Source organism: Natator depressus, chromosome 5 (genome assembly GCF_965152275.1).
Source record: "Natator depressus isolate rNatDep1 chromosome 5, rNatDep2.hap1, whole genome shotgun sequence".
NCBI lineage: Eukaryota > Metazoa > Chordata > Testudines > Cheloniidae > Natator > Natator depressus.
Genome location: NC_134238.1, coordinates 72,393,569 through 72,418,285, shown reverse-complemented (window position 1 = coordinate 72,418,285; position 24,717 = coordinate 72,393,569). Strand labels below are relative to the sequence as shown.

General features: G+C 38.8%; 1 protein-coding gene across 1 annotated transcript in view; it reads right to left on the bottom strand.

The window, feature by feature from the left end:
• LVRN (laeverin) overlaps positions 1-24,717 on the bottom strand; it is a 58,197-nt gene that overhangs the window by 12,095 nt on the left and 21,385 nt on the right. Inside the window, exons 5-16 of the mRNA XM_074954024.1 lie at positions 22,425-22,579; positions 20,757-20,870; positions 18,129-18,272; positions 17,692-17,757; positions 17,489-17,554; positions 15,307-15,473; positions 14,475-14,551; positions 10,872-11,011; positions 8,421-8,476; positions 6,790-6,943; positions 4,696-4,790; positions 3,853-3,960 (exon numbers count right to left, since the gene is read on the bottom strand). Of these exons, the coding sequence (XP_074810125.1) occupies positions 3,853-3,960; positions 4,696-4,790; positions 6,790-6,943; positions 8,421-8,476; positions 10,872-11,011; positions 14,475-14,551; positions 15,307-15,473; positions 17,489-17,554; positions 17,692-17,757; positions 18,129-18,272; positions 20,757-20,870; positions 22,425-22,579 (1,342 nt within the window). The remainder of the gene's footprint in view (positions 1-3,852; positions 3,961-4,695; positions 4,791-6,789; positions 6,944-8,420; positions 8,477-10,871; positions 11,012-14,474; positions 14,552-15,306; positions 15,474-17,488; positions 17,555-17,691; positions 17,758-18,128; positions 18,273-20,756; positions 20,871-22,424; positions 22,580-24,717) is intronic.

The window sequence follows — 24,717 nt, the reverse complement described above, 5'->3', positions numbered from 1 at the left end:
TTATTCAAGCATTACCACAACAGAGATGCTTGAAGGTGAACTGAATAGCTTTTTTAATATGGCTGGGCAAACAGTTCATATTAGCCAACATAATTAACATCCTTGTGTCACATCACAATCTGGTGATATCACATCCTAGTGTGATGACATTTGCATGAAAACACCACCCAAAAGGCCTTTCTGAGAAGGGCCTATCCCAGCAGTGCAGATGATAGGAAAACACTATCCATTTCAAGAAGAGAGCCATATGTTTTGAGAATGCAAGATGAAGAAAGAGAATGGTTGCCTCTCCATGCAGCAGGCTGTCTCCCACTACTCACACTTCAGAGGATGGTACCTACAAAGTGATGTATTTTGGAACAAAACCCAAATCCAAAACACCTTCAGGCTCGTCTACTGCTACATTTTACATGCTGAGACCAGAGTGAAAATGTTTGTTTCTTCTGCAACAGTCAAAAGTGTCATTAACACTAAAACAGCACAGGGTGCTAAATCTTCTTGTTGTTAGCAATATTAACTATTCTACTGAAATAATAACATATCATACATGTGAAGATCTCTATGTACTTTACAAACATTTTATATCAACTGGATTTTTTGGTTGATTCCCTATGGCAGGAAGGGGCCCACTGCTATAAGACTCTGAACGTTCTATTTTCCTAATGTCTCTGTATTAACTTACCATTACTTTACTTACCATTAAAACTAGCATAGGCTTTTTAAAATTTCATTTCCTTGTTCTAAAAGAATAGGGCAAAACAGAAAAAAGGTACACCATGGACAGGAAAATAACTGAGGAGAAACAATGGGGCAGGAAACCTAGTTCTGGCATGATAGAGTTATATCATTTTGTTTTACACAGCTCCATGGCTTTGCACCTCAACCATTCTGAAAATGCAGGGGGAGAGGGGAGTCTATCTAAAGCACTATACACATGTGCAACACAGCTCTGTAGAGCTGTAGTGTGACACAGTTTCCCAATGCCACAGAGAACAGGTTAGGCCCATATTGCTCCCATGAGTAAAAGGGAGAAAAACCTGGAAGATATTGGTGGTGGGTGTGGGAAAAGGAGAGCAGGGGCTCCACAGCATGTTCTTTCCACAGATCCTATAAAAACCCATTACCCCAAGTCCACTTGATTGGAGCTTCATGGGTCAGGAGGAAGTGAACCTAGGCAGGAAGTGCACCTAGGCAGTAACCATCGGGGGACGGTTGCTCTCCATAGCAATATCCCCTTTCAAGCCTGTGGGGATGTCACTATGGAAGATAATGACATTGTCAGCCTATGACAGAATGACTGCATTGTGAACTGTGCTGTCAGGAGGGAGAAAAGGAACTTGGGGGGTAGCATGAATGCACTGTGTCAGCACCCAAAAGGATTTCTCTGCAGATCTTGTGTCTGTTACAGGTTTGGTGTGTTTTCCAGTTCAGTGTGTAGAAAAATTGTGCCTCCCTATATATTGATCAATCTGTGGGGAAAAAAATCCATGAACTGAAATGTAGGGAGCCTCCTTGCCCCTATGCTATTTTTTTCTCATTAAAAACTTAGTAGTGAACATATTTGAATCACTTATAGTTTCAGAATTGCACTTGTTTTTCGAATATAGATGGCAGCCATTCCTTAGTGAGGACTGGCCACATGTGAAGTTTTAAAGACTAGTTGTTGTGTGAATTAACTGTATGCAAAGAAAGAATGGTCTTATTCATTATGAAATCAGAACAAGTATATTTTTTTCCACCTAACTCAAAAACAGAAACTCAAACTTTTGAAAAAGTGCAATTTTGGACTCAGACTAAGCATGGAAAGTTTCAGCCTGGAAGATGAATATTTCAAAAAAATTATGAATAAGACATTGATTTTGTTAGAGAGGTCATGGCAATCATGAATTTGAATAAAGTCTGTGAAATCTTGGCAATGGTTATTAAAACAGATTTGATTCCTTCCCCGCTCCCCCAACTGAGTGGCATTGTGACCAGATATATGGGTTTCAGTGCCACTAGGTTTGAGCCATCCAATTTCTGTCTCCATCTGTGAAGGGTTCAAGGGGCACCAGATTGCAATGCCTGAAGTGGGGAGTCAGGACCAGCCCAGTGGGACAGGAGTTCCACTCCAGGTTAAGGGTGGGGCAGGCTCACCCTACAACTTATCCCCAACCTTAGCCTCACCCTTATTAATAACAACAGTTGCTTTTGCTACTTAAAAGCTTTTGTGTAGGTGCATGTAGCAAGAAATACATTACTGGTGATCCTCATCCTTCCATAATTTATTCCCCCCACACACACACCTCTGCTGTTAAATTTACTAAAAATGTCTGTGCCAAAATTATAGCCTTAATTATGAACAACTGAAAATAGGAGATTATGATGAAAATCATCTTGCTTCCTTAACTGCAGTATTTACAGCTGACATTACACAATAATAAGAATATTCTATTTTGGATACTAAATAGTGATTAACATTTTAAAGCTTTTCAGTTTACCTTTAAAAGAAGTTTTTATGAGTTCAGTCATTACAAAGCTACTAAGCCCCCTCCCCAAACTTTATTATAAATACTACAAGTTCAGCTGACTTAGCCATCGATTTTATGAACATAGATTCAAATAAGAGCCAACAACATTTTTGTTCACATTTAGTAACTATACTACAACAGGTAAAATACAAATATAAAAAGGATAAGAATAATAAACAGAACATAGACTCACCGGTGCCAAAACTATCATAATTGCATAGAAAAACAAGAAAAGAGGGAGGAAAAGAGAAGTGAGAATTACAATATGCCATATGGGCTTTTCTTGCAATGGAATACTCTAACATGGTTTTGTTGACAAATATAGGCCATCTTCAGTTACATAAAAGTCCAACATGCACTTTTGATTTCAGTTTGTGAAATCCATTTAGGGTGCTTCTGGATATGTTCTAATTGTGGATTTATTTGTTTTTACCATATTATACAGCCTTAATAAAAACTTACCAAAAATAAAACATTGTAACTGTCAAGCTCCCCCCACAACAATGCCATATGCAACTGTAAAATTTCCCACAGTGATGCTGTATGTCACAGTTTAGACTACTGTTGAAGCTGTGAAAGTCATACGGTAACATATACAGTGTATGCAATGTAACAAAGTTAATGTCTCTGTGGGAACCTGCTTTTTGAATTGCCTGCCTTTTTATTCATTTACATTTTCAACCTTAATGTTGTATAGGGCAATGGATGTCATGGCAGACTGGTACTTCTGCACTGCTTATTAAAATCCTGCCTAGAACCTTGGTCCTGCCAACAGCTGTCATGTGCTGCTTACACGCCCTCTTAGAGACTCACTGAAATCAATGACACTTCAATTTAGAGTAACCTTTGCCTGATCAGGCCCTGGGTTTGTAATGGCTAAAAGCTATTTACAATGAATAGTTGTTAAGTAGCACATATGAAATGATTTGATATGGGCAAGTGCCCACGTCACAAACCACCACCACAACTAGCAGTGTTTGGCTCAGCTAAAGATTAAATGGGTATAGACAATACCCAGAGGTTAGAATTGAGGCGAACTGAGAGAGTGCTGAGGATACTTCCACAGACTTATCTGCACTTTGCCTCTTTGGCGCTTAGACAGAGTTCAATTTCCAGGGCCGTCAAACTGCATCCTTCATGAAAGTCAAGTTTACCTGAAAAAGCACTAAATATTATATTAATTTACGTTTTTACAATTTAGGTCTTACCAATCTGTATAGGAAGAAGAGAAGTGCACAAGGAACCTCCCCTACACTACCTGCCCATGTAATGGCCTGTTAAATTTAAATCTGACTTACACATCCATATATACATATCTATAATATTACATTGTCATTCTTACTCATTGTCAGGGTTCTCCATCCACTTAGTGTAAAGTTCAGAAGATAGGTTTAAACAGTCTTGGAGACCCAGCCAACATGCTGTATTAATAAGTTTTTCCAAATAAATTCTTGAAGGGAAGTAAAAAAAGGACACACATTACACATTTTGCATTATCCCAATGAATAATTTTTAACTATAACATAATTTTATCAAATGACATTATATCTCAGGAAGTCTTCTGCTAATAACAGCAGGTTCAATAATAAAAACATAACCAAATAGCAGTCTCAGAGATGGCACAGAGATGTTTGTAGGGATTAGCAAGGTTTAAATATATTCTAGTCCCACCACAAACCTATCTATCCATGTTCTTACACTGCACTTGCCACTGTGAGATCTGACCCTATTGCTGTAACAGTCATGTCTCAGCAGAGATGTTAAGGATTCAGTGGCCATGCAAACTGAATTACCTTTAATCTTTAGAAGTCGTTCCTTTAGGTCAGGTCTGAGGTACAGAGGAGCAGGAGGACCTACTTGCCCTGCTAATAGCTATGATGCAAAAGTTCTATGGATAAATCAGGGATATCATGCTCCAGGGTGTTAAATCACTATCATTCTCTAGTACTAAATTTACTAACCCCCTCCCCCAATCCTGATAACAAAAACAGGCAGCCCATCTTGCTGCTGCTATTTCATTTAAAATTCACATATCATGCACGTTTATGGTACTGCATTATTAATAATAATGTTTCAGTTACACTGAAATTCATTAAAATATTTCCTGTATACTGTTTTCAATTTGCATTATAGTCTTTATCAAATCAATTCACTTCAAATTTGAATTTTTTAAAAAAATACTTACTGATCAGAATAGTCATCTGCCAAAGCATCAACATTTTGACGAATAATACTTGCATAATAATGGTATATTGGCAACATTCTCTTTAACAGATATTTCTTTTAAAAGAAGAGAAAGAGAAATTACTTGCATTTAGATATATTGCTGTATGTTTCTCTACTTATTTATTTATTTTCCTCATTTTAAAATTGAAACTCTGGGTACAGGTGTAAAATGTAAATAAAACATAAAAATTGGAATCAATCTCCAAAATACAAAATTCTCCCTGAACCACTCACACAGAGGTGTTCCCATTACAGCTCCCTTAGCCCTGGAAGAAAAGATGAGTTTTGGAACTTGACATGAAGGTTAAACTCAGACTCTGGAAGAACAACTAAGAAAGCAAGTCCCAGAGAAGGAGGATACTGGAAAAATTCCCTGCCTCCTCCATATTAAAAATTCAGCAAAGTACTAAATCACATTTCTCTTTAAGCATGTAATTTGACCCATTGAAGTCAATGGCACTACTCAAGTGCTTAAAGTTAAGCATACGCCTAAGTGCTTGCTGAATTGCGGATTAAATAAGGGAACTGTTAGCTCAATTTCCTCAAATGATCTCACCTGGTTACCATACAGGGCAAGTGGCAGCCTGAAGTATTTTGTACCTAAACTATATAGGACATGACAGGTTACAAGAAACTGGAAGCCGTTACAAATCACAGGTGTAGTGTGTTCTCTAGAACAGAGCTTCTCAAACTTCTTTTTTCACGGACCACTTGAAAATTGCTGAGGGTCTCGGCAGACCACTTAATGATATTTCCAAATGTTGTTTGTACCGTTAGCTAACTACTGTAAAGCGCTTTGGATAAAAGCGCTATATTAAAAAAAACCCTTAAAAATAATTAATGTTTTTTTGTTCTACAAATAAAAGCACATAACTCATATTTTAATATCAGTTAAAATATGAATAAAATATGCCATGCCTAATTAAGTGGGTGGCCCTTCACGCTCTTGTGTGCAGCTACCCAGGAGTGCACCTTAGAGGGAACTATCCACGGACCACCTGATGGAGCTCACAGACCACTAGTGGTTCATGGACCATAGTTTGAAAACCTCTGCTCATAGGCGCCAAGTTCTCCTGGTGCCAGTGGGTGCTCATGCCCCTCCCTGCTCCCATTCCAACCTCTTCCCCAAAGTCCCCGCCCTAACTCCGCCCCCTCCCTGCCCCTATTGGACCCCTTCCCCAAATCCCCACCCCAGCCCCGCCTCTTCCCCGCCTCCTCCCCTGAGCGTGCCACGTTCCCGCTCCTCCCGCCTCCCTTCTACAGCTTGTTTTGCGGCAGCGAGCCTAGGAGGAGAAGTGGGGATGTGGCATGCTCAGGGGAAGAGGTGGAGGTGAGCTGGGGGGGAGCTTGGATGCTGGTGGGTTCAGAGCACCCACCAATTTTTCCCCGTGGATGCTCCCACCCTGGAGGACCCACAGAGTCAGCGCCTAGGAGAAGCACTGCTTTGCAAGCGAACAGTTGCATTCTATACGACTAGTGACAGCTGTTAGGCCCCCATTTTGTAAAAACTGGGGCATGTGCATGTACTTTTGACTGATTAATAGACAAATCAAATAATTAGCTTCCATTTCTTAAAACAAAAAAAAGGGCTGAATAAAATTTCCCTAAAATTAATGTACCTTGTGTATCCTTAAACACTTATAAAGGATTTGTGGGATCCTGTCATTTAAATGGTCTAAAGCAGCGGTTCCCAAACTTGTTCCGCCACTTGTGAGGGGAAAGCCCCTGGCGGGCCGGGCCAGTTTGTTTACCTGCCGCATCCGCAGGTTCGGCCGATCGCGGCTCCCAGTGGCCGCAGTTCGCTGCTCCAGGCCAATGGGAGCCGCTGGAAAGCGGTGCGGGCTGAGGGACGTACTGGCTGCCACTTCCAGCAGCTCCCATTGGCCTGGAGCAGCGAACCGCGGCCACTGGGAGCCGCGATCGGCCGAACCTGCGGATGCGGCAGGTAAACAAACCGGCCCGGCCCGCCAGGGGCTTTCCCTGCACAAGAGGCAGAACAAGTCTGGGAACCACTGGTCTAAAGTGTTCGATATTTAACAAAGAAAGATGATACCTTTAAAAATGGATATAATTCATAGTTGTTCAGAATATTTTCCAAATTGTCAGGTATTAGGTTTGACAGTACTGTATACCACACAAACATTTCATCTTCTTTGGCAAGGTACTTTGTTAGTTCAAATACAGACTCAATCTCAATATATCCAGCCCTATTTAAAAAAAAAAATACAGAACTGAGCATAGGTATTCAAGTTAAACACACATTTGAACAGCAGTATATTTAGATAACGGATGAATAAACATCTAGATACCATGGGGTCTATGAAAGAATAAATATAATACAATAGTGGCCAGTTTAAGAGTCTGATCCTGCAAACACATACTGCTGAGCCAAGTGTTATTATCAAGAGCCAATGGGACTACTCAACTAACTCAAAACATTAAGCACACTACACTAAGGTGTGTTGGCAGGATCGCGCCACTTAACATCCTCACCAGGATAAAGTGAAGATTCCCTCTATATTTTTATGTAATAACATTTTGGAGATACATTATTTATAGTCTTTTTAAAATATTCGAACAGATTTTCATTAAAAAATGCTTTGGGGAATAACCATTATCCAAAAAGCATAAACAATTAAATGGTAATTCAGGGATATTTTTAATTATTAATTAACTAATTAATTATTCATTCATTAGAATGTCACCAATACACACTAGGCTAAACTTCACTCTTTTGCAGAGGGCCCATCCAAGACCCTCCATGGGAAGCCCTGTCTGTAATTACATATGAGGAGCACATTTTACAAATTCCTTACTACAGGCCAGACTGTGCCCTCTGGTGGGAAAACTTACAGAAAGTGTTGGGGGGGAACTCTAAGGTTCCCCTCGCAGGGTTCCCTCCAAACTCCTCCAGTGTTGTGGGGGTGTTTTGCCCACCTATAGACCACAGTGACTCTGATACCTTTGTGGATCTCAGGTATCTGCTGGAGGCACAGGGACAACCATTGACTCCTGGGCGCCCTACTGTTTTCCCTAGCTCCCTGGCAGCATGGCTCCAATGAAACTGTTATGCCCCCACCTGCAGCAGGACCTGGATATCCCTTAAAGGAGTTTTCCCAGGGGGAGTGGGAGAGTAGAGAGCTGTGCAGGTAAGTTAAGTTTTATTATTTTTTTTGCAGAATCCCAACACTTGTCAGGGCAATCACACCCCCCGAACTGTTTCTATCAGTGTCAATAATGAAAGAGGGACATCTACAAGTAGTTGGAAGATTACTTATCAGGAACAGAAAGGAATTGTTGAATACAGGGAGGAATAGCTAGGAACAATGAGATGAAGTAAGAAAAAGGAAATTTAGGCATAACATCAAGAAATTTTCCAAATGGGGATCTACATTAGCTTGTAGAAAAGTCTCCTGACGGAAGTTGTGGCAGCTCCACTGCTTGAAACATATGAGCTGGGACAAATGGTTAGAAAAGATACCACAAGGAACTACTCTGCACTGGCCAGGGGATGAACGATGACCTAATGGGTTTTTTTTAACTGTTCCCTGGTGAAGTCTGTCTTCTTTACAGGGTACTTATGGAGACAAAGGAGTGAAGTCAAAATAGGAATGTGAAGTATAACAGTGTCATGTAATAGTGCATTAATAATAATTTTCTATCATAGACTCAAAATATACTCACTGTGCCAATGTAAAAGCATCGTCTATCAAATGTAACCTGTTGACAACTGGAATAGCCTGCAGAAAGCACTCATGTGGTATTAGTAGATTAAACATATCATTTTGAGGAAAAGCATACTTAGTTACATTTTGAAAGTCTGGGACAAACACTGCAGTCTTTTCTCAAGCCAAACTTTATAGACTTCAATGGAAGCTTTGCCCGAGTAAGGATGGCAGGATTTGGTCCCATATTTTGAGCTGAAATAATTTACTCGATGTGCCTTTAAGAAAAAATTTTTCTGTGTATGTAGATTTAAAAAATTCTACATCTGGTACCCATTTGCAACAGCTAATGAACTGCTAAGCATGAAAAATCCTCTTAAGTATGTGCAATATTGCAAATTAAAGTAACGAAGCTCTACAGTATCTAAAATAATTCCTGATTTCTTCAGCTTGACAATGAGTTTTTTCCTTTTTGAGACTCCAATTCATAATCAAGTACTCACACCAGTCCAGACTAGAGTGTCTTACATTTGTTCTGAATTCTAAGTTGTTCTGGCTACAGGAGACCATAAGCAGTTAGTAATTTTGTTCTCCATTGAATAAATCTTTGGTCTTATCCTGTATTGGATTATGTGGAGTGCAAAGATTATTTATGTTGTAACCAGAATATGTAAAAAGAACTACATGCTCCTCATTCTGGTGCAAAACAGACTATGCACCCAGCAGCTGTGGAAAAGACACCTATCCCACCATCATTTATGCATATTATGCAAATTATGCAACCAGGAAGCAGAGTAGGAGCACAACCTGCCCACCCTCTTACTATATGATTCTCCTCTACACATGCATTTTTCCTCCCTATTTCTAGTTACAGGAGTAGCATCTAGATATTTAAAGCCTATTATATCTCTTAGCATAAACGTCATTGGGCAATTTTGTGGGTTAAACCTGTATAATGGAATTAAATTGCAAATTTCTTTCACACTGTTCCTTTGGTAGAGTTTCTCCAACAGCCTCAAAGGAACTTGTGTGGGGGTGGGGGATTGGTCCAAGGAATCTGAATTCCCTGAAATCCAGGTGAATCTAGCATTTACCAGAGTCCAGGTCCATTTGTGTCAAAAACTCCTGGCCCCTGCTTATCTCTCTCCTGCCTGCATAGCAATATGGTTCTGTCGTGTTCCCATGGCTTCTCTCAATGATGACTGCCAACAGAAGATTCAAAGCATGGATTGGGAGCCCACATAAATTTATGCTGACTTTCAGAATTTGCTTGATCAGGAAATCCATACAGGTTTGAAGGAAAGGAAAAGTATGCAGCTTAGAACGGCTGTACTCTCAGCCCTGCTGTCATCAATCTTGCCACACCTCTGGATTGCAACTCCTCCAGAGCAGTTTCCATAAAGTCAAGAAAGCGATACCAATAGGAGGCATTTCCCCTTTCCATGCCAATATTGGCCATTGTTTCCTATACTTTGTAGCAGAAGCAGAGGGGTTGATTTGGCCCTACTGAACTATTTTAAGTGGCCTTGGTCTTTACATTTTCAAAACTATGTAATTAAAAAGCAATCCATTTGGGTTGGGCTACACCATGCAGAATGTAAAGGTGGCTTAAAGCTCATCTCTATGCTCCCTTTATCCTGAGCCCAAGCTGTGCTCAGCCAGTTCTCTGATGTAAGTTAGAGCAGCATGAAACTGCTCTGAGTTATATTGGCTGTCATTGGTCACAAAGTGCTGAAACGAGAACCAGGGATTAGCAGAACACTGGTAGAAGTGACTGGAAAACGGAATTTTCCTCCTACAAAAAAACTGAAATTTTTCATGGGAGGAAAAACTCTGAAAATAATTCCATTTTGGGAGAACCCCAATGGAAATTTTTCAGCTTGTTCCTGGCGACCCAACTCCCCAGGCTGCTGCCTCTCAGGTCTGTCCAAGTCCACAGTGAACTGAGCAGACTCAGAGACCACTGACGAGGGAGTCAGGGAGAGTTTCATCAGAAGTTTTGATGAAATCAATACATTCTGGTGGAATGATTCAGTTCCATCAAATCAGCATTTTCTGATGGGAAAAGTGTTCTGTCCGAATGTTTTCCATCAGCTCTAAGTGCAGCTAAATCCCAGCAACACCCATACAATGGTAAGGCTTTGCAATGGCTTGAAGTCATGGAAGAACCTCCCTACACTGGGAGATCCTTCCAGGACTGATTAAGACAGCTTTACAGGTAGAATCTGGTCCTAGGTTAATGAAAAAATGTTCAGCACACACTTGAAATGAAAAGCTATTTTAGTCCCACTTTTGTTCCCACTGAAGTCAAAGAGAATTTTGTCAGTAACTTTAATGGGCACAGAGTTGGCCCCTTGGCATGTGATGCACTAGTTTTCAATTATCAGTTAAAGTAACTACTGGTAATGATTGCAATAAGAAATTGATTGTATAGAATTTGTTTACATCATTGATAAACAAGTTATCTTACCTTTGGGTCTTTTTCAAGCAGTTGTGCTAATCTCTTCAAATGTAATGGATCATAATTAACTCTGTAGTACCCAGTCATATTCATATTTAACAAAATCCAGTCATGTTCTGAATCTGATATTTGCATTTCAGGAAACATTTCTGTGGGGACATTTGAAAATGGAAAGGCTGTATCATTTTACCAATCACTAATGCAGGTATGCAGAATGTTATACACTGCTATGAAATATGGGCTCAGTTTTAATCTGATATATGTGTATGTGCATCACCACATCATTAAACTATATTGCTACTATACATGAGGCAAAAAAGCTGAGCCAGTTTCTCAAGATTTTATGTGTTACAAGCTCACATGTGGAGCCAGATTGTGCCCGTCCCTTGATTTGGTACAGTGGCGGAGGGCGGGGGCACAAGGAGACCCCCACATGCACCAGGCCCAATTGCACTCTCTGTGCTCTACAGAACACAAGAACTTATCCCTTTAAGGAATTTCACAAAGGAGGCAGGGAGGAGGCAGAGCCATGGACCCACCTTGCTCCTTCACTGACTAAAGGAGCTGGCTGGCTGGCAGTGTTGTGGACTTAATGATTCATCCTCCTAATGGATGGACACTTGTTCTGCCTGTGTGCCGAGATCTCTGGGAGAAACTCTGTACAATACATTCTGGACTTTTCCCTGGAGCAGCGTGCTTCCACACTGCTCCCACTGTGGATCTCTATCTTCAAGCCATAACAGGGCTCACAGTTATCTTAGATTAGAATTGCCTCCCTATCAGCGTTCAAATATAAATCCAAACAATTGTGGGGGCATCAGAATGGGTAAACTTATGCAGCCATAGCAAACATCCAACTAAATAGTTTTGTTGTAAATACAAGGCCCAATCTTTCAGTTCTTACACAGTCTGATCACTCATCAAGGGCCTGATTCTGCCAGTGGTACTCATCTGGGTCTTCCTAGATTAGGAAAAAAGTGTGGTTTAAAAAATTGAGTTACCTAACTAGTTATCTAGCTGGAGTCTAGGGTAGACCTTAAGCAGCTAAAACAATTTTAAAAGGTGTTAAAACTGCACTTACACAAGGTGCCTCAAACGTTTCAACTGCAGTTAAGCTAACCTAATTTAAAAGAAACAAAAACAAAACAAAAAATCCAATCTTTTCCCCTAGTCTAGATAAGATTATGGAGTAGTACTGATGCAAGTGGTATGAGAGTAAGTACGGGAATAAGGACGGCAGAATCAGGTTTTAAATGGGTGTTTTGAGTGAGTGGGGAATACAGGACGGGGCCCTAAACACTGTCACTAAACAAAACACAAAGGATGGGAAGAAGCATGTGAAAGATTTTAGAACAGGTTCCTAAGTCAAGTAAGTGCTTTTTAAAAGTTTACTCCTAATACATAGTTATGCCATTACAGTAAACAGTGCTACAATTATAGTTGAAACTTCACTTCCATCCTAAACCCTTACTTTCACATGTGTAAACCCAGAGGCCACTCTAGCTATAGACCACCATGCGTAGGGTGGCAGATTTCTGGGCAGCTGCCTAGGGCCGTAGCTCCTCTATCATGATGAAGTGGTGTCTGAGCCAAATTTGAGCAGCACTGTGACTCCATGTGTCAGGTTGTAACACCACTTGCTCAAATTTTCCCCACCCCCTGTCATGATGGGGAGGTGGCTGGGCCAAATTTAAGTAGTGTGGAGGGCAGCACACAGAAGTGTTACCTAGAGTAGCAGATTGTATTGAGTGGCCTCTGCCTAAACTATTTCCACAAAACACTTTTGAGCTGAAATTTTTATAGTTGATGTCACCCAGAAGTGATTTCTATTTTAGGTGAGTGAGTGTGGGATAAGTTTCATAATAATTAATTTAGCTATCTGAGTGCTTTGTGCGAAAAAGTGTTTTTAAGAAAATCTTTTAAGAAAACATTCATTACTTTCTTTTGTACTTTGGCACAGCAAATCAGAATTGGCTTTGTTTTAAAACTTTAGACTTGGTGTGTCAGTAGCCTTGAATGAGGCCTATTGACTTTGATAGATTTGAAGACATTTGGTTTTCAAGTACAAGTTACAATATTTTTAAAGGAACTACTGAATATGTGCAGTATTTTATTTTCTTCAGACAGATGCTCCAAATGCTAATTCATGGGGATGTTTGGTCATTCTAAGAGCTGCACATAGGAGAATGTGTGACAGGTTGATGGGTGAGGGAGTGGAGCCTTTCTTTAACCCTACAACAAGTTTAATCCATAGCACTGAACTTAGTATAGCACCTTCAAAGTGACCACTGCTTAACACCCCTTTCCTGCAACAGCCCTAATTTGCTAACTTGTCACTCATGCAGTGGCTTATTGAATTTTAAATTGAAAAGTACCAGTGTTCTCTGGGGTGAATAAATACTGTTTTGTTTATCTGCTTCCTCCACCCACCTGTGGCTAAATACTCATTTTGGTAGCTCAGTGGTTTGAGCATTGGCTTGCTAAACCCAGGGTTGTGAGTTCAATCCTTGAGGGGGCCATTTAGGGATCTGGGGCAAAAATTGGGGATTGGTCCTGCTTTGAGCAGGGGGTTGGATGAGATGACCTCCTGAGGTCCCTTCCAACCCTGATATTCTATGATAGCCCTATCTCTCATTATACAAAATAGATTAACAGCTTTTGACCTTACCACACCCACTCCAAAGACAGGACAGAGGAGAGTTGACATAGGTATACAGTGTATTACATTATCATTATTATGTACTGAGGAACTGAAAAAAGTATTTGAAGAAGGATGTGTCTGCCTCATATAGATGGTTCATAGTGTGGTGGAGTAAAGGTTAGAATGAAGGCTGTTTCTAGAACCTTAATTCAAAATGTCCAACCTTTCCAATATTTAGGTTTTTAGAATGGCAGTAATCTAATGAAGCTTCTTTTTGTTTAAAGTAGCAGTGATTACACCCTTATCTCTGGCTAAGTGGACCTGTTTATCGCAGAATAGTAAAATGAAAAGGAATTGCACCTTTTTATGACTGAGGATGCATGTGCAGTTTCATTTTTTAAGATTAATTTTAATTCTGCTCCTCCTTTAAAATTATATAAACAAATTAAATTAAGTACTGTTGAAACTGCACCTTTTCAGTTTGCTTAGATGTACAAATGTGGCATTTTGAGTTACACCATTGAGTTATTTACAGTATTTAGGTATTATATGATTATGACCCTTTGATAATGGCCAAATCCTGAAGTCCTTCCTCAGTCCAGGAATAAAACTCCCACTGAAGTCAGTGGAAGCAGCCTGAGTAAGGAATGAGTAAAACCTGAATAGGACCTCAGAGTTTGTCCCTCTGTACAAAACAGCAGACTTCAAGTTGTTATGGAAATCTTATCTCACAATGTCCATTCTATTGTGTGATTAAAATAGTACTTTTACAGTTACAACAGATTTTTGCACATCATTTTTCTTTATTTGAAAATGTACTTATTTTAACATGCGATATAACTAAAGCAGATTAATGTGGAGTTTTTTATTGAGTTTTTTATCCTTTCTTATCTAATTCAAATATAGCTCATGTTTATAAAAGCTTATAGGCTTTTTTTTTTTTTACATGTATGAACAAAAACATTACTTACTGCTACTTTTATCTAGCCAGACTAAGGGTTGTGCAGATCCATTTCTTATCCAAGAAATAGGAACAATCCATGTGTTACTTAACAAAAAACAAAATTGGACAATTTAATTAATTCTTATAGTTAAGGAAACAAGCTCTAAACTGATGTTGAATAAGATTGCAAGTAATTTCTTAAAATTCCAGCTGCTCCTTTCCCCTCTCTGATGCACTATATCTTTGTTGATGTTAGTACTCAAGTTGGATCAACTCCTGGTCTAACTGAAGATAAAAGGGAGTTTTGGCTTTAAATTCAATAAGGCCAAGATTTAGCCTATAGTCCTTTGGCAGATCCTCAGATAGTAGACTCTTTCTCTGTGGATTACTTTCCTTCTTCTAACAGTGATTTTATCCTCCTACATTCTCTCCTTTCATTACTCTTCATTCCCTTCCCGGCACCTGTAAAACTCCTTTTTTCAGAAACATGTTTGCTAAAAAGAGTTCTGTGCAGACAAGAGACCCCGGGTGCTCACTGAGCAGCACACCAGCCTTCTGCAAAAGGGCACCAAAGCTACTGCTACTAAAGTTAGTCACCCATTTTGGAAGATCTTGGTCTCCGTGTCTGTCTTTTGCAGCCACATAATAGCCTTGCACAGTGGCTACCCAGGGGGGAAGTAATCCCTTGGAAAAGGGAATTGCATGCAATACCACTTCAAACTCATGTCTCAAATGGATTTCATTTGACAATTCTAGGGGAAAAAACAAACAGCTGTTCAAAACATAATGTACTAATGCAATATTTTTCTGCAATAAAAGGTAAACGTATGCTACATGCTAAAAATATGAACTAAACATACTTGTAAGTAGTATTGTTTTCTGTCCTTTTATTATAAAATTGTTCCTGACTGATAATGCCGGTGGACAGATTCAATGTTAAAACTGGAAACCCATTTTGGCATGTCCAGGAGTCCATTATATTTTTTACTGATGCAGGCAACTGAACTTCATTCTGTGCATCTACAACCTTCAAGAAAGGGCTGAATTAGAAACATTTATGAGACGTTTATTTATACTGATCCCAGCAACACGCTGGGGGATGTAGTAACGTATTTGAGAAATTATAACGACTTCATCTTCATCCATGTGTATTTTATATTGAGAATCATTGTAACTAACCAAAAAAAAGCATTATTGTCCCTAACCTATGGAGGACCCAACTCTTTAGGGAAATCTAAAGTATTGCAATGACATTTCTAATTCTTGTAACTTGATTCTTTACCTTTCTCTTGTTCATTTCAATATATCCGCACCTTTGGGTGGTTAATGATGGACACAATTTGTGGTATGGGATGTTTATTCAATTCATGTAAAGCACCTAGAATATAAGATAGACACTATGAAAACTAACTAACTAATTAAATAAATAATGTAACACCTGACAACTGATTCTGGGATGGATTCTCAACTAGTGGGAACTGGCATAGCTCCATTGATTTCAATACTCCTACAACAATTTATGCCATATGAGAATAATACCCTCTGTTCTTAAGGTAAGACTCTGTTGTAGCATGATGGAATCATTCTCCACAGTAATTTTGGTACAGACATTATAAAAAAAATCCATTATTAATATTTGTTTTTTTAGGGTCCAGTTTTATTCAGACTTTTATCAAATATTAAAGGTGCTGACGGTGGGGAGTTTCCCTGAAGTGTTGGGCCCTCATAGTAATATCCATGGATAAATCCTGACCCTTTAGTGACTTATGATAAATAAACTAAATTTAAAATATTGTCCAAGCCAAAATATTTACTGTGTATAAAAGTGAAGGTATAAAAGAAAAGGATTTTAAAGTTACACAGAAATAAAGATCAGAAAAGCTTATATGCAGTGCTGTTGTAGCTATGTTGGACCCAGGGAAGGATAGCTCAGTGGTTTGAGCATTGGCCTGCTAAACCCAGGGTTGTGAGATCAATCCTTGAGGGGGCCATTTAGGGATCTGGGGCAAAAATTGGGGATTGGTCCTGCTTTGAGCAGGGGGTTGGACTAGATGACCTCCTGTGGTCCCTTCCAACCCTGATATTCTATGAAAGAGACATGGTGGCTGAGGTAATATCTTTTATTGGACCAACTTCTGTTGGAGAGAGAAAAAAGCTGAGGGGGTGGTTATTACAACAATTTATAACCCATTTAAACCCCCACTGCCCAGCTTTTATTTCCCCTTTATGACTGGAGAGCTGTTAATGAGCCACTTCACCTTGAATGGTCCCTTAAAATATGTTTACTACTTATGATAAAAAATCTGCTCTACCTGGTATTTAGCTGTGATACTCTAAGTACATTTCCTAGACCTGAAGAAGAGCCCCATGTAAACCTGAAAGCTTGTCTCTCTCACCAACACAAGGTCCAATAAAATATATTACCACACCCACCTTGTCTCTCTGTAAGAAAAGATTATCCAATTAAACGGCCAAGTGAAAGATGACAAAATGTATTCAGAGCAAGAATAATCTATGCGGGTTTGTGTAGGCAGAGGCAAGCGCACAGACCTCCTCTCTGGCCCTTCAGAGTATGTCTATTCCGCAATTAAAAACCCGCAGCTGGCCCGTGCCAGCTGACTTGGGCTTGTGGGGCTCAAGCTAAGGGGCTGTTTAATTGCAGTGTAGACGTTCAGGCTCAGCCTGGAGCCCAGGCTCTAGGACCCTGTAAGGTGGGAGGGTCTCAGAGCTGAAACATGAGCCCAAATGTCTACACCACAATTAAACAGCCCCTTAGCTCAAGCCCCACAAGCCCAAGTCAACTGGCACGGGCCAGCTGCGGGTTTTTAATTTCAGTGTAGACATACCCTTCGTCCCTCATCTCTCCCATCAAATCTCCAGCCACAAAAGGTCTGCAAAGTGAGTTCAGGGGATGGGGGTGGGGTGTAGGAACTAGGTTAGGAGTAGAGAAATTCCACTTCAAAGTTCCTCAGTTGGTATATGAGCCTAATTTGGCCCATTCCAACCATTAAAGCAAAAGTACTAACAAGACATGGTAAGTACCATTTGTATGTGAGTCCACAGATCATCTTGGTTAACACTTGAAAACGAAAATGCTTTCAGGTATGACTGCAAAGAAACAAATATAAACATCAGAGTTCATTAAGCTTTAATTAAAAAAATCAGAAAAAGAGAAACTCATTCATGCTCATTGTTATTTTCAAACTGATAAACCCAGATGAAGAAGTTTAGTTTTCTAAACTCACATTGAGTGCTTTGTTAAACAGTCTCTCAGTCAGAAAGCTGGAAAGCATCCAGATAATGGAGGCCCCCTATGGAACAAAAAAGATGTTTGAACACATGAGTTTATTTAAATAAACTTTAACCATTCAATGACTGATATTCAAGCCATATTTTTCATAAGTGACACTGATCATTTCTATTTTGACTTTGAATACTTAGGATAGATAGCAAATACATTCATATTCATGCTTTCCTGTAGATGAATACTTTTGCAACACCCAATGTACCTGTGTTTATAACTAAACGAAAAATGGAACTATGGAAATTAAATCTTAGAAGAAAAGATAACTAAACGATTGTAAGTTTTGCAATAAAATATTTTGCTGGTTCTTTTTAAATCTGTGTTTTACAAAATTGTTGGAAAGTACATAAAAGCAAAATATTTGATTTTCTTTTTTACCTTGCTGTAAGTGAAGATATCAAATAGGCCAACTAGTGAAAACGTTCCTTTGATTTTTTCTTCTCTTGCTGATAATGACCGAGCTGCTATTTCTTTATCTTCCCTTAAGACAGGTTGTAACATGTGATAATAAAAGATTTTATTCTGAAAATTAAAAGATAGACTCTCATTTCAATTAATTCCAATTGTATAAACCACACAGACTACATACAAGCTAACATTTTCCTTTCCGCTCATTTTTTCCCCTCAAAAGGAAGCAACTTCCCCCCCCCCAAATAAAGGGCGTCAGGGGCCTGATCCTGCATATCCTCCACAGGTGGAACTACCATTGAAAGCAGTGGGAGTTCTGCACACAGAAGGATGGCAGGTTTGGGTCTCATGAAGAGCACTAAAGTTTTACGATTTAAGAAAAAAATTAAAAATTATTAAATGCAACAAAAATTGCAAAATGTAAAAATGAATTATATATTTACATTTCAAGTACAATCAGTTCTTGCTTCACTTATCTGGCAAGACACATTCAGTGTTCTCTGTTTCCTATGTTGAAAGACTAAATAACATAATAGCCATCCAAAGGAGTGCAGTTTTAGGTGCTTCAGATGTCCCTGGATAGCAAATGTGGAGAGACAGATCCTCAGCTGGTGTAAATCAGCTTAGTTCCCTTAATTTTAATGAAATTGTGACAATTTACAGCTGTCACCCCAGAGACCTGAAGCCAACTCTCATACTCAGGAAAGTAAAGAAGAAACTTACGTTCATCTGTTTTCTTTGAACATGTATTTGTCATTTTAAGTCTACCTGGAGGTTCAGCTACTAATGTGGGTCTGCAAGTAGGTGTTCTTTTATTTAATGTGTTTTTAAAACACTGCAGGTCTCTTTGAACACCTGCACTACCAAAGAGGAGGAGACAGGCTTTTAAGAGTAGTCAACTTATTTAGTTGCAGATTATTTTGTATTTTGCAAACAATTTTAGCAGCCAAATTTTGAAATGTTGCAGATGCAATTTGTGCTTGTAATTTTTTAACTGCATTTAAATTGTAGGTGAAAACCCTTAGTGCAGGTACCTGCAATTACCGGATTCCAGACACAAATCTGTAGCTATACATATAACTAATGATGTTAAGTGCTTTGATTTGCAATACATTTTGTGTCACGAAGTTACAGGCGCAGACTTTTACAAGGGCAAGCTGCAGCTACAAAAAAAGAGGCAAAGGCTTCATTCTTAAAATTTAGTCCTTTATACGTTCCTGTGGTATTAAGTTCTGCTTTATATAGAGCCAGTAAACTGTTCTGGACGTCCAAAGTTGCACACTAGTAGATTCCATGGCCTAAAAATCAGATTTGATCCTCCCAAGAATGTATTTGACATGCCTGTAGTAGTTTCCAATTCAGCAAAGTACTTAAGTGGTGGATTAATTTAAGCACAAGCTTAAAGAGCAAGTGGTAATTTTGGTGATCACAAACACTAATTTTCATCCCTAGCAGAGAATGAAATCCTGTTTTAAAAAGAAAAACTCAACACAAGCTTAACTATGGAGTTGTCATCAATGTCTCCATAGTCTCAAACATAAGAAGTTTACATTTACATTATCAGCTGTGGAGTCATTTACATACAGAATACTAAACTAGGAGAGAGAGAGAGAATTACATTCATTGTATCCCATAGTTAACCTAAACAAGCAACAGCTTCTCAGGAATCATGTATGTGGAGTACCCCCACCTCACACAGTAAAGAAAAATTTACATTTTACAAATTTACATTACATTTACAGCTTTGCATTTTTGACAGTCATGATTAATCACATTGGATTATTGTGAATATATGAGACACATTCTAAAAAGTTATGTCCTACTATCTGACTTAATATAACATGAGTGCAAGAAAGATTATTACAAGCTGCATAGATATGTACAAACAGAGTACATAAAACCAAACCCACCTATATCAATTAGGTATAGTGAATATCATTTCAAAATGAATGTACAGTAACAGACAGAATCAGAGCAGATACTGAAATGTTATCTCTGTGCTGCTGAAAGAGCAGATGCAATTGTGAGCCAACATTTGTCTCTATATTATATGCACAAACCATTAGAGATAGGTGAAATGTTTTGGCTGAAACTTTTTTTTCCCCCAAACAAAAAAAATGCAGATTTGGGTCAGCAGAAACATTTTGTGCATTCATGCTGAATGTGCCAAATTATTTTGGTTAAAAAAAAAAAATCTGAAAAAATTGAAAGGTTTCATTTAGAAAATGTTGAAATGAAACGTTGATTTTTTGATTCAAAATGACTTTTCATTCAAAAATTTTTCAATTTTATTTTAAAATGTTTTAAAAACTAAAATGAAATGAAACATTAGGTTTCAGGTCAAATTAAATATTTTGTTTGATCCTAAATGAATTTTATTTTTACTTTTTGGAACAGCCAGAGAACCGAAAAATCAGTTATTCACACCACTCTACACACAATATCTATATTATTTTCATTTAAAGTTATACTGGAACTGACCACGAGCCCATTAAAGACAATAGGAAAGCTCCCATTGACTGCACCTCCCTGGTGTAGGATCAGGACAATAATATAGGTTGTAAGGGAAAAGCATTAACATTCAGCTTTGGTACTTACCAGTGGTAGTCTGGGTTCCATGTAGCTAGCACCAACGTATTCAAAGTAAGATGCAAATCCTTCATTAAGCCATAGATCATTCCACCAATTCATGGTAACCAGATTTCCAAACCACTTAAATAGAAAAGAAAAAATGTCTCAGATTGCATTTCTTTGAACTGCTGCTTTCATTCCTATATGTTAAACAGACATGAATGATCAAGAGAACAGTGTGACTTTATTTAATGTGTATACATTTTCACAAATCAAATGCTATAATTTTTTCCAGTTGGTGGAAATTCAGTAGTGCAAAGATACAACTTGAGAAAAGCCACACAGATGCAGGTCAGTGGTTGTACATTTTTTAATTCCTTGGTCTCAGATTTCATAACATAAGCACATACAGTGATTTTAAACAGTTCGCCATTCTATTTAAATTAAAGCAGTCACTTATACATTTGTAAATCTAGCAGAGAAAGCCAGACTACAATTTGAAAATATGACATTTCTCAAATAATACACAAAAGTATTTTCAAAATAGCTTCTTTCCAATTAAATAATATTATTTTGTTTTTCCTTGTTCTTAACAAAAGGAAATTGTCAAGTAGATGATAAACAGAACTGGGGAAACAGCCACTTCCAAAATCAGCAAATCCATATCCTGATGAGCAATAAAACTTCCACAACAGCTGTGATGTACTAATAGTTGGCAGTTTATATTTAACAAAAATCTGATATATCATTTGGGGATTTGTGATTTCATTATATGTTATTTCTTGATCCTTAAGCTCTGTTACCTTATGTAAAAACTATGTTTAATAAGTAATATTTATTTTACTGGCCCTCAATAAACACACTAACTTTTCAGACCGTCAGATGAACAGACATTGTCAGGAGGGAGTACATGTGGACTAGCCAAGTTAAACTCTTTTTGCTAACTTTATTGTTTAAAATACTTTCTCTTGACAAAAGTACTATTAAATGAAGTATAGTAAAAAATGAAGTGAAACTATTTTATCATTCCAAACCAAATAATTTTAAATTCTGAAGGTCATTATGTAAACAGTTCCAGCTACAGATAAAAATGTGTTTACTTTGCCTTCATTTTATAGTTCCATAGCCCATTCACTATTTACTTTCTTCGATAGCTACATCTATCCCCATTAAAAATTAACATTGTTTATGGAGTCTATTCTCCCATCAATGCATTGTGGGAATTATTATTCTATCTCGATATGCATACCATGTTCATTGCTAGGGTAGAGTATTTTCTTGGAAGGTAGCCAAGTATCTTGTAAGAAAATAAACAAATGGTTCATTAGTAGACATGTATGTCCATGACCCCATTGAGTCAACTTTTCAAATAATGGTAATAGTGTCATCAGTATTTCCAAAATCAGCATTTCATTCAAGATAAACAGATATTGGGTGGAAGTTCCTGTGTCATGCTGAAATTTGTTTTTTATATTGATCTGCCAAGTTAATTTACAACCAAAGTGTCTTCCAACCAACTGAAACAACGGCTTTGGTTATTACTGTAGCATTCCTTCCTCTAGTTACCATCAAAACTGTTACACCCCTACATGTAAGTCGCTATTTTCCCATATTAAATAGTGACTTTGCATCTATATAAACTGGAAAAGAGCAACTTCATAGATAAACACATATACAGAATGTTTTACCACATGCCTGGTGTCCTAGCTCATGTGAAACAATTAGGCAAATCATAGCCTTTTTGCCTCCGGATTGATCACTTGGGATGTACATCAAGGATGATTCTTGGAAAGTAATTAGCCCCCAGTTTTCCATAGCACCTGCTCCAAAATCAGGCAGTGCAACCAGATCTAAATTGATTTAAACAGAAAAAAAAAATCTTTAAAATTTTCAAGAGTAAGAGGCTTACATGACTGTTCTATGTTTACCCAATGTGCAATTACAAGATATATATTTTAGTAGTTCTCTGCTGTACCATTGCAATAAACTAGAAAACGCTTTTTGGAATTGTTTTCTTTCATGTCTTTAATTGCTTATGAGACTGCTATGCCTCGTAGGGATGCCGCCCTTTCAGTCAGAAAAACAAAAATCAACTAAGTCCAAGCCAAACCCCTCAACAGTTTCATGTACCAAAGTACACTCTGAACTAAAATATTTGATAAAGGGATTTTCCTCCCAGCTGCTGAGAGAGAGTAGATTCAACTGTCCTCACTCCTGAGTACTTCTGGCTCTCCATTCTCTCTGTCTTGCTTTTGCCCCAGTTATGGGAGCATGCAGGAGGGAGGCAGCAGAAAAAGACATCTTTCCTCTCTCTCTCTCTCTCTTTCTCTCTCTCATGGCTTCTAGGCGTGTAATTTCCCCCGCTTTTTGCATCCTGGCTACTGATAAGAAAAGCTCCTTCTCAAACTCTGTATCCCTGGGTGAGCAGAGAGGCTCATTTCCACTCTTTTGTATGGATCAAGTTGCCCCAGAAACATCTTCTCTCTCGCCTCACAGCAAGTCTCACTCCACCATGACGGTTTTCCCTGTATTCCGCATTGTGCCTGATAAGCAGTGAGCTCATCACATCTACGATTCAGATAAATTTTGGCAGGATGGGTTGATTTAAATCAAGGCAATTTAAATCACCAAGTGGAAAGCCTTGATTTAAATCTTTGATTTTAATCAACTTCACCATTTGTGCATCAGTTATTTTCTAAAGGAAGGTCCATTCTCATTGGTTGATATAACCATTAAAAGGAGAGAATACTCACCTTGTGCAGTAACTGGAGTTCTTCGAGATGGGTGTCCCTGTGGGTGCTCCACTTCAGGGACACCTGTGCCTATGAAGGGAGGTTTTTGGTAGCAGTGCCTGTTCAGCCCACACATGTGCCCCACCCATGCTTGCACCCTGCACCGAGGTTACATGGGGCTGCATGAGTAAACCGCCCTCAGTTCCTTCTCCACTGCAAAGACCCACAAGGGAGACTCCAAAGCAGAGGGGAAGGAGGATGGGTAGTGGAATAGCTGCAGGGACACACATCTCAAAGAACTCCAGTTACAGCACAAGGTGAGTAATTTCTCCTTATATCAACCAATGAAAAGGCACTTTTCTTTAGAAAATAAAGAACTATGGGTGCTCAATGCTCAATAAAAGAATTGTTGGATTTGGTCATGATCACCAGATGGTTTGGTATTCTGAACTGAAGTGTGACTGAAGCATAGGATTTATGGACCAAAAAGATCAAGCCTCTTGTGGTTGTTCATGTACAGGGTAGACTTTGAGCTATGTTTGTCTGCCTTCATCAATGGCCTCCACTACTAGGGAATTTGGAACTTGGTGAGAAAATTGATACTCCAATTCCCTAACTGGAACATAATACTTTTTATCCACCCTCTTGCAGGTAGGCGGTGTGGTAGCTGGAGTTTGCCAAACCATCTTAGCAGGCTCCATAAAAGTTTCATTGACCAGCATGGCAATCTTCATAGATATCAAGTGTGTAAAATATAGGAGTTTATGGTAGGACTACTGAACCTCCACTAAGGGAATCTGCAGCATTTCAGAAATCCACTTCCTTGGTTCCTGAAATTGCCTGAAGTCATCTGCCACAGAAGGTGATGGAGGCATGACAACTTCATCATGAGATGTGGAGGAAATATTAGTAAGAGGTGTCACTTCCTTATCAGCCCTTGCCTCTTGCTCCTCAAAGATCTCTTCCTCTGGCATATGTGGTGGTAAAGGGGGTTGAGAAGAATGGGTCCCTCTCTGTTCCCTCCGATGTTACAAAGACCTTGATGTAAATTGTTAGTGATAGAAGGCCCACAGATCTCAGCAAGGCCACTGAGGGGGCCCAAATGGCAAAAGTGGAGGCAGCCATCTGTGTTCCTGCCATGTGGGCATCCTTTGAAGTCTATCCTCCTGTAATATGTTAGTATAGCAGGGAGAGTGATGTGTCCCAGAATAGACAGGGGAACCTGCACCAAAATTTGAGAATCTGATGAGTTCTCT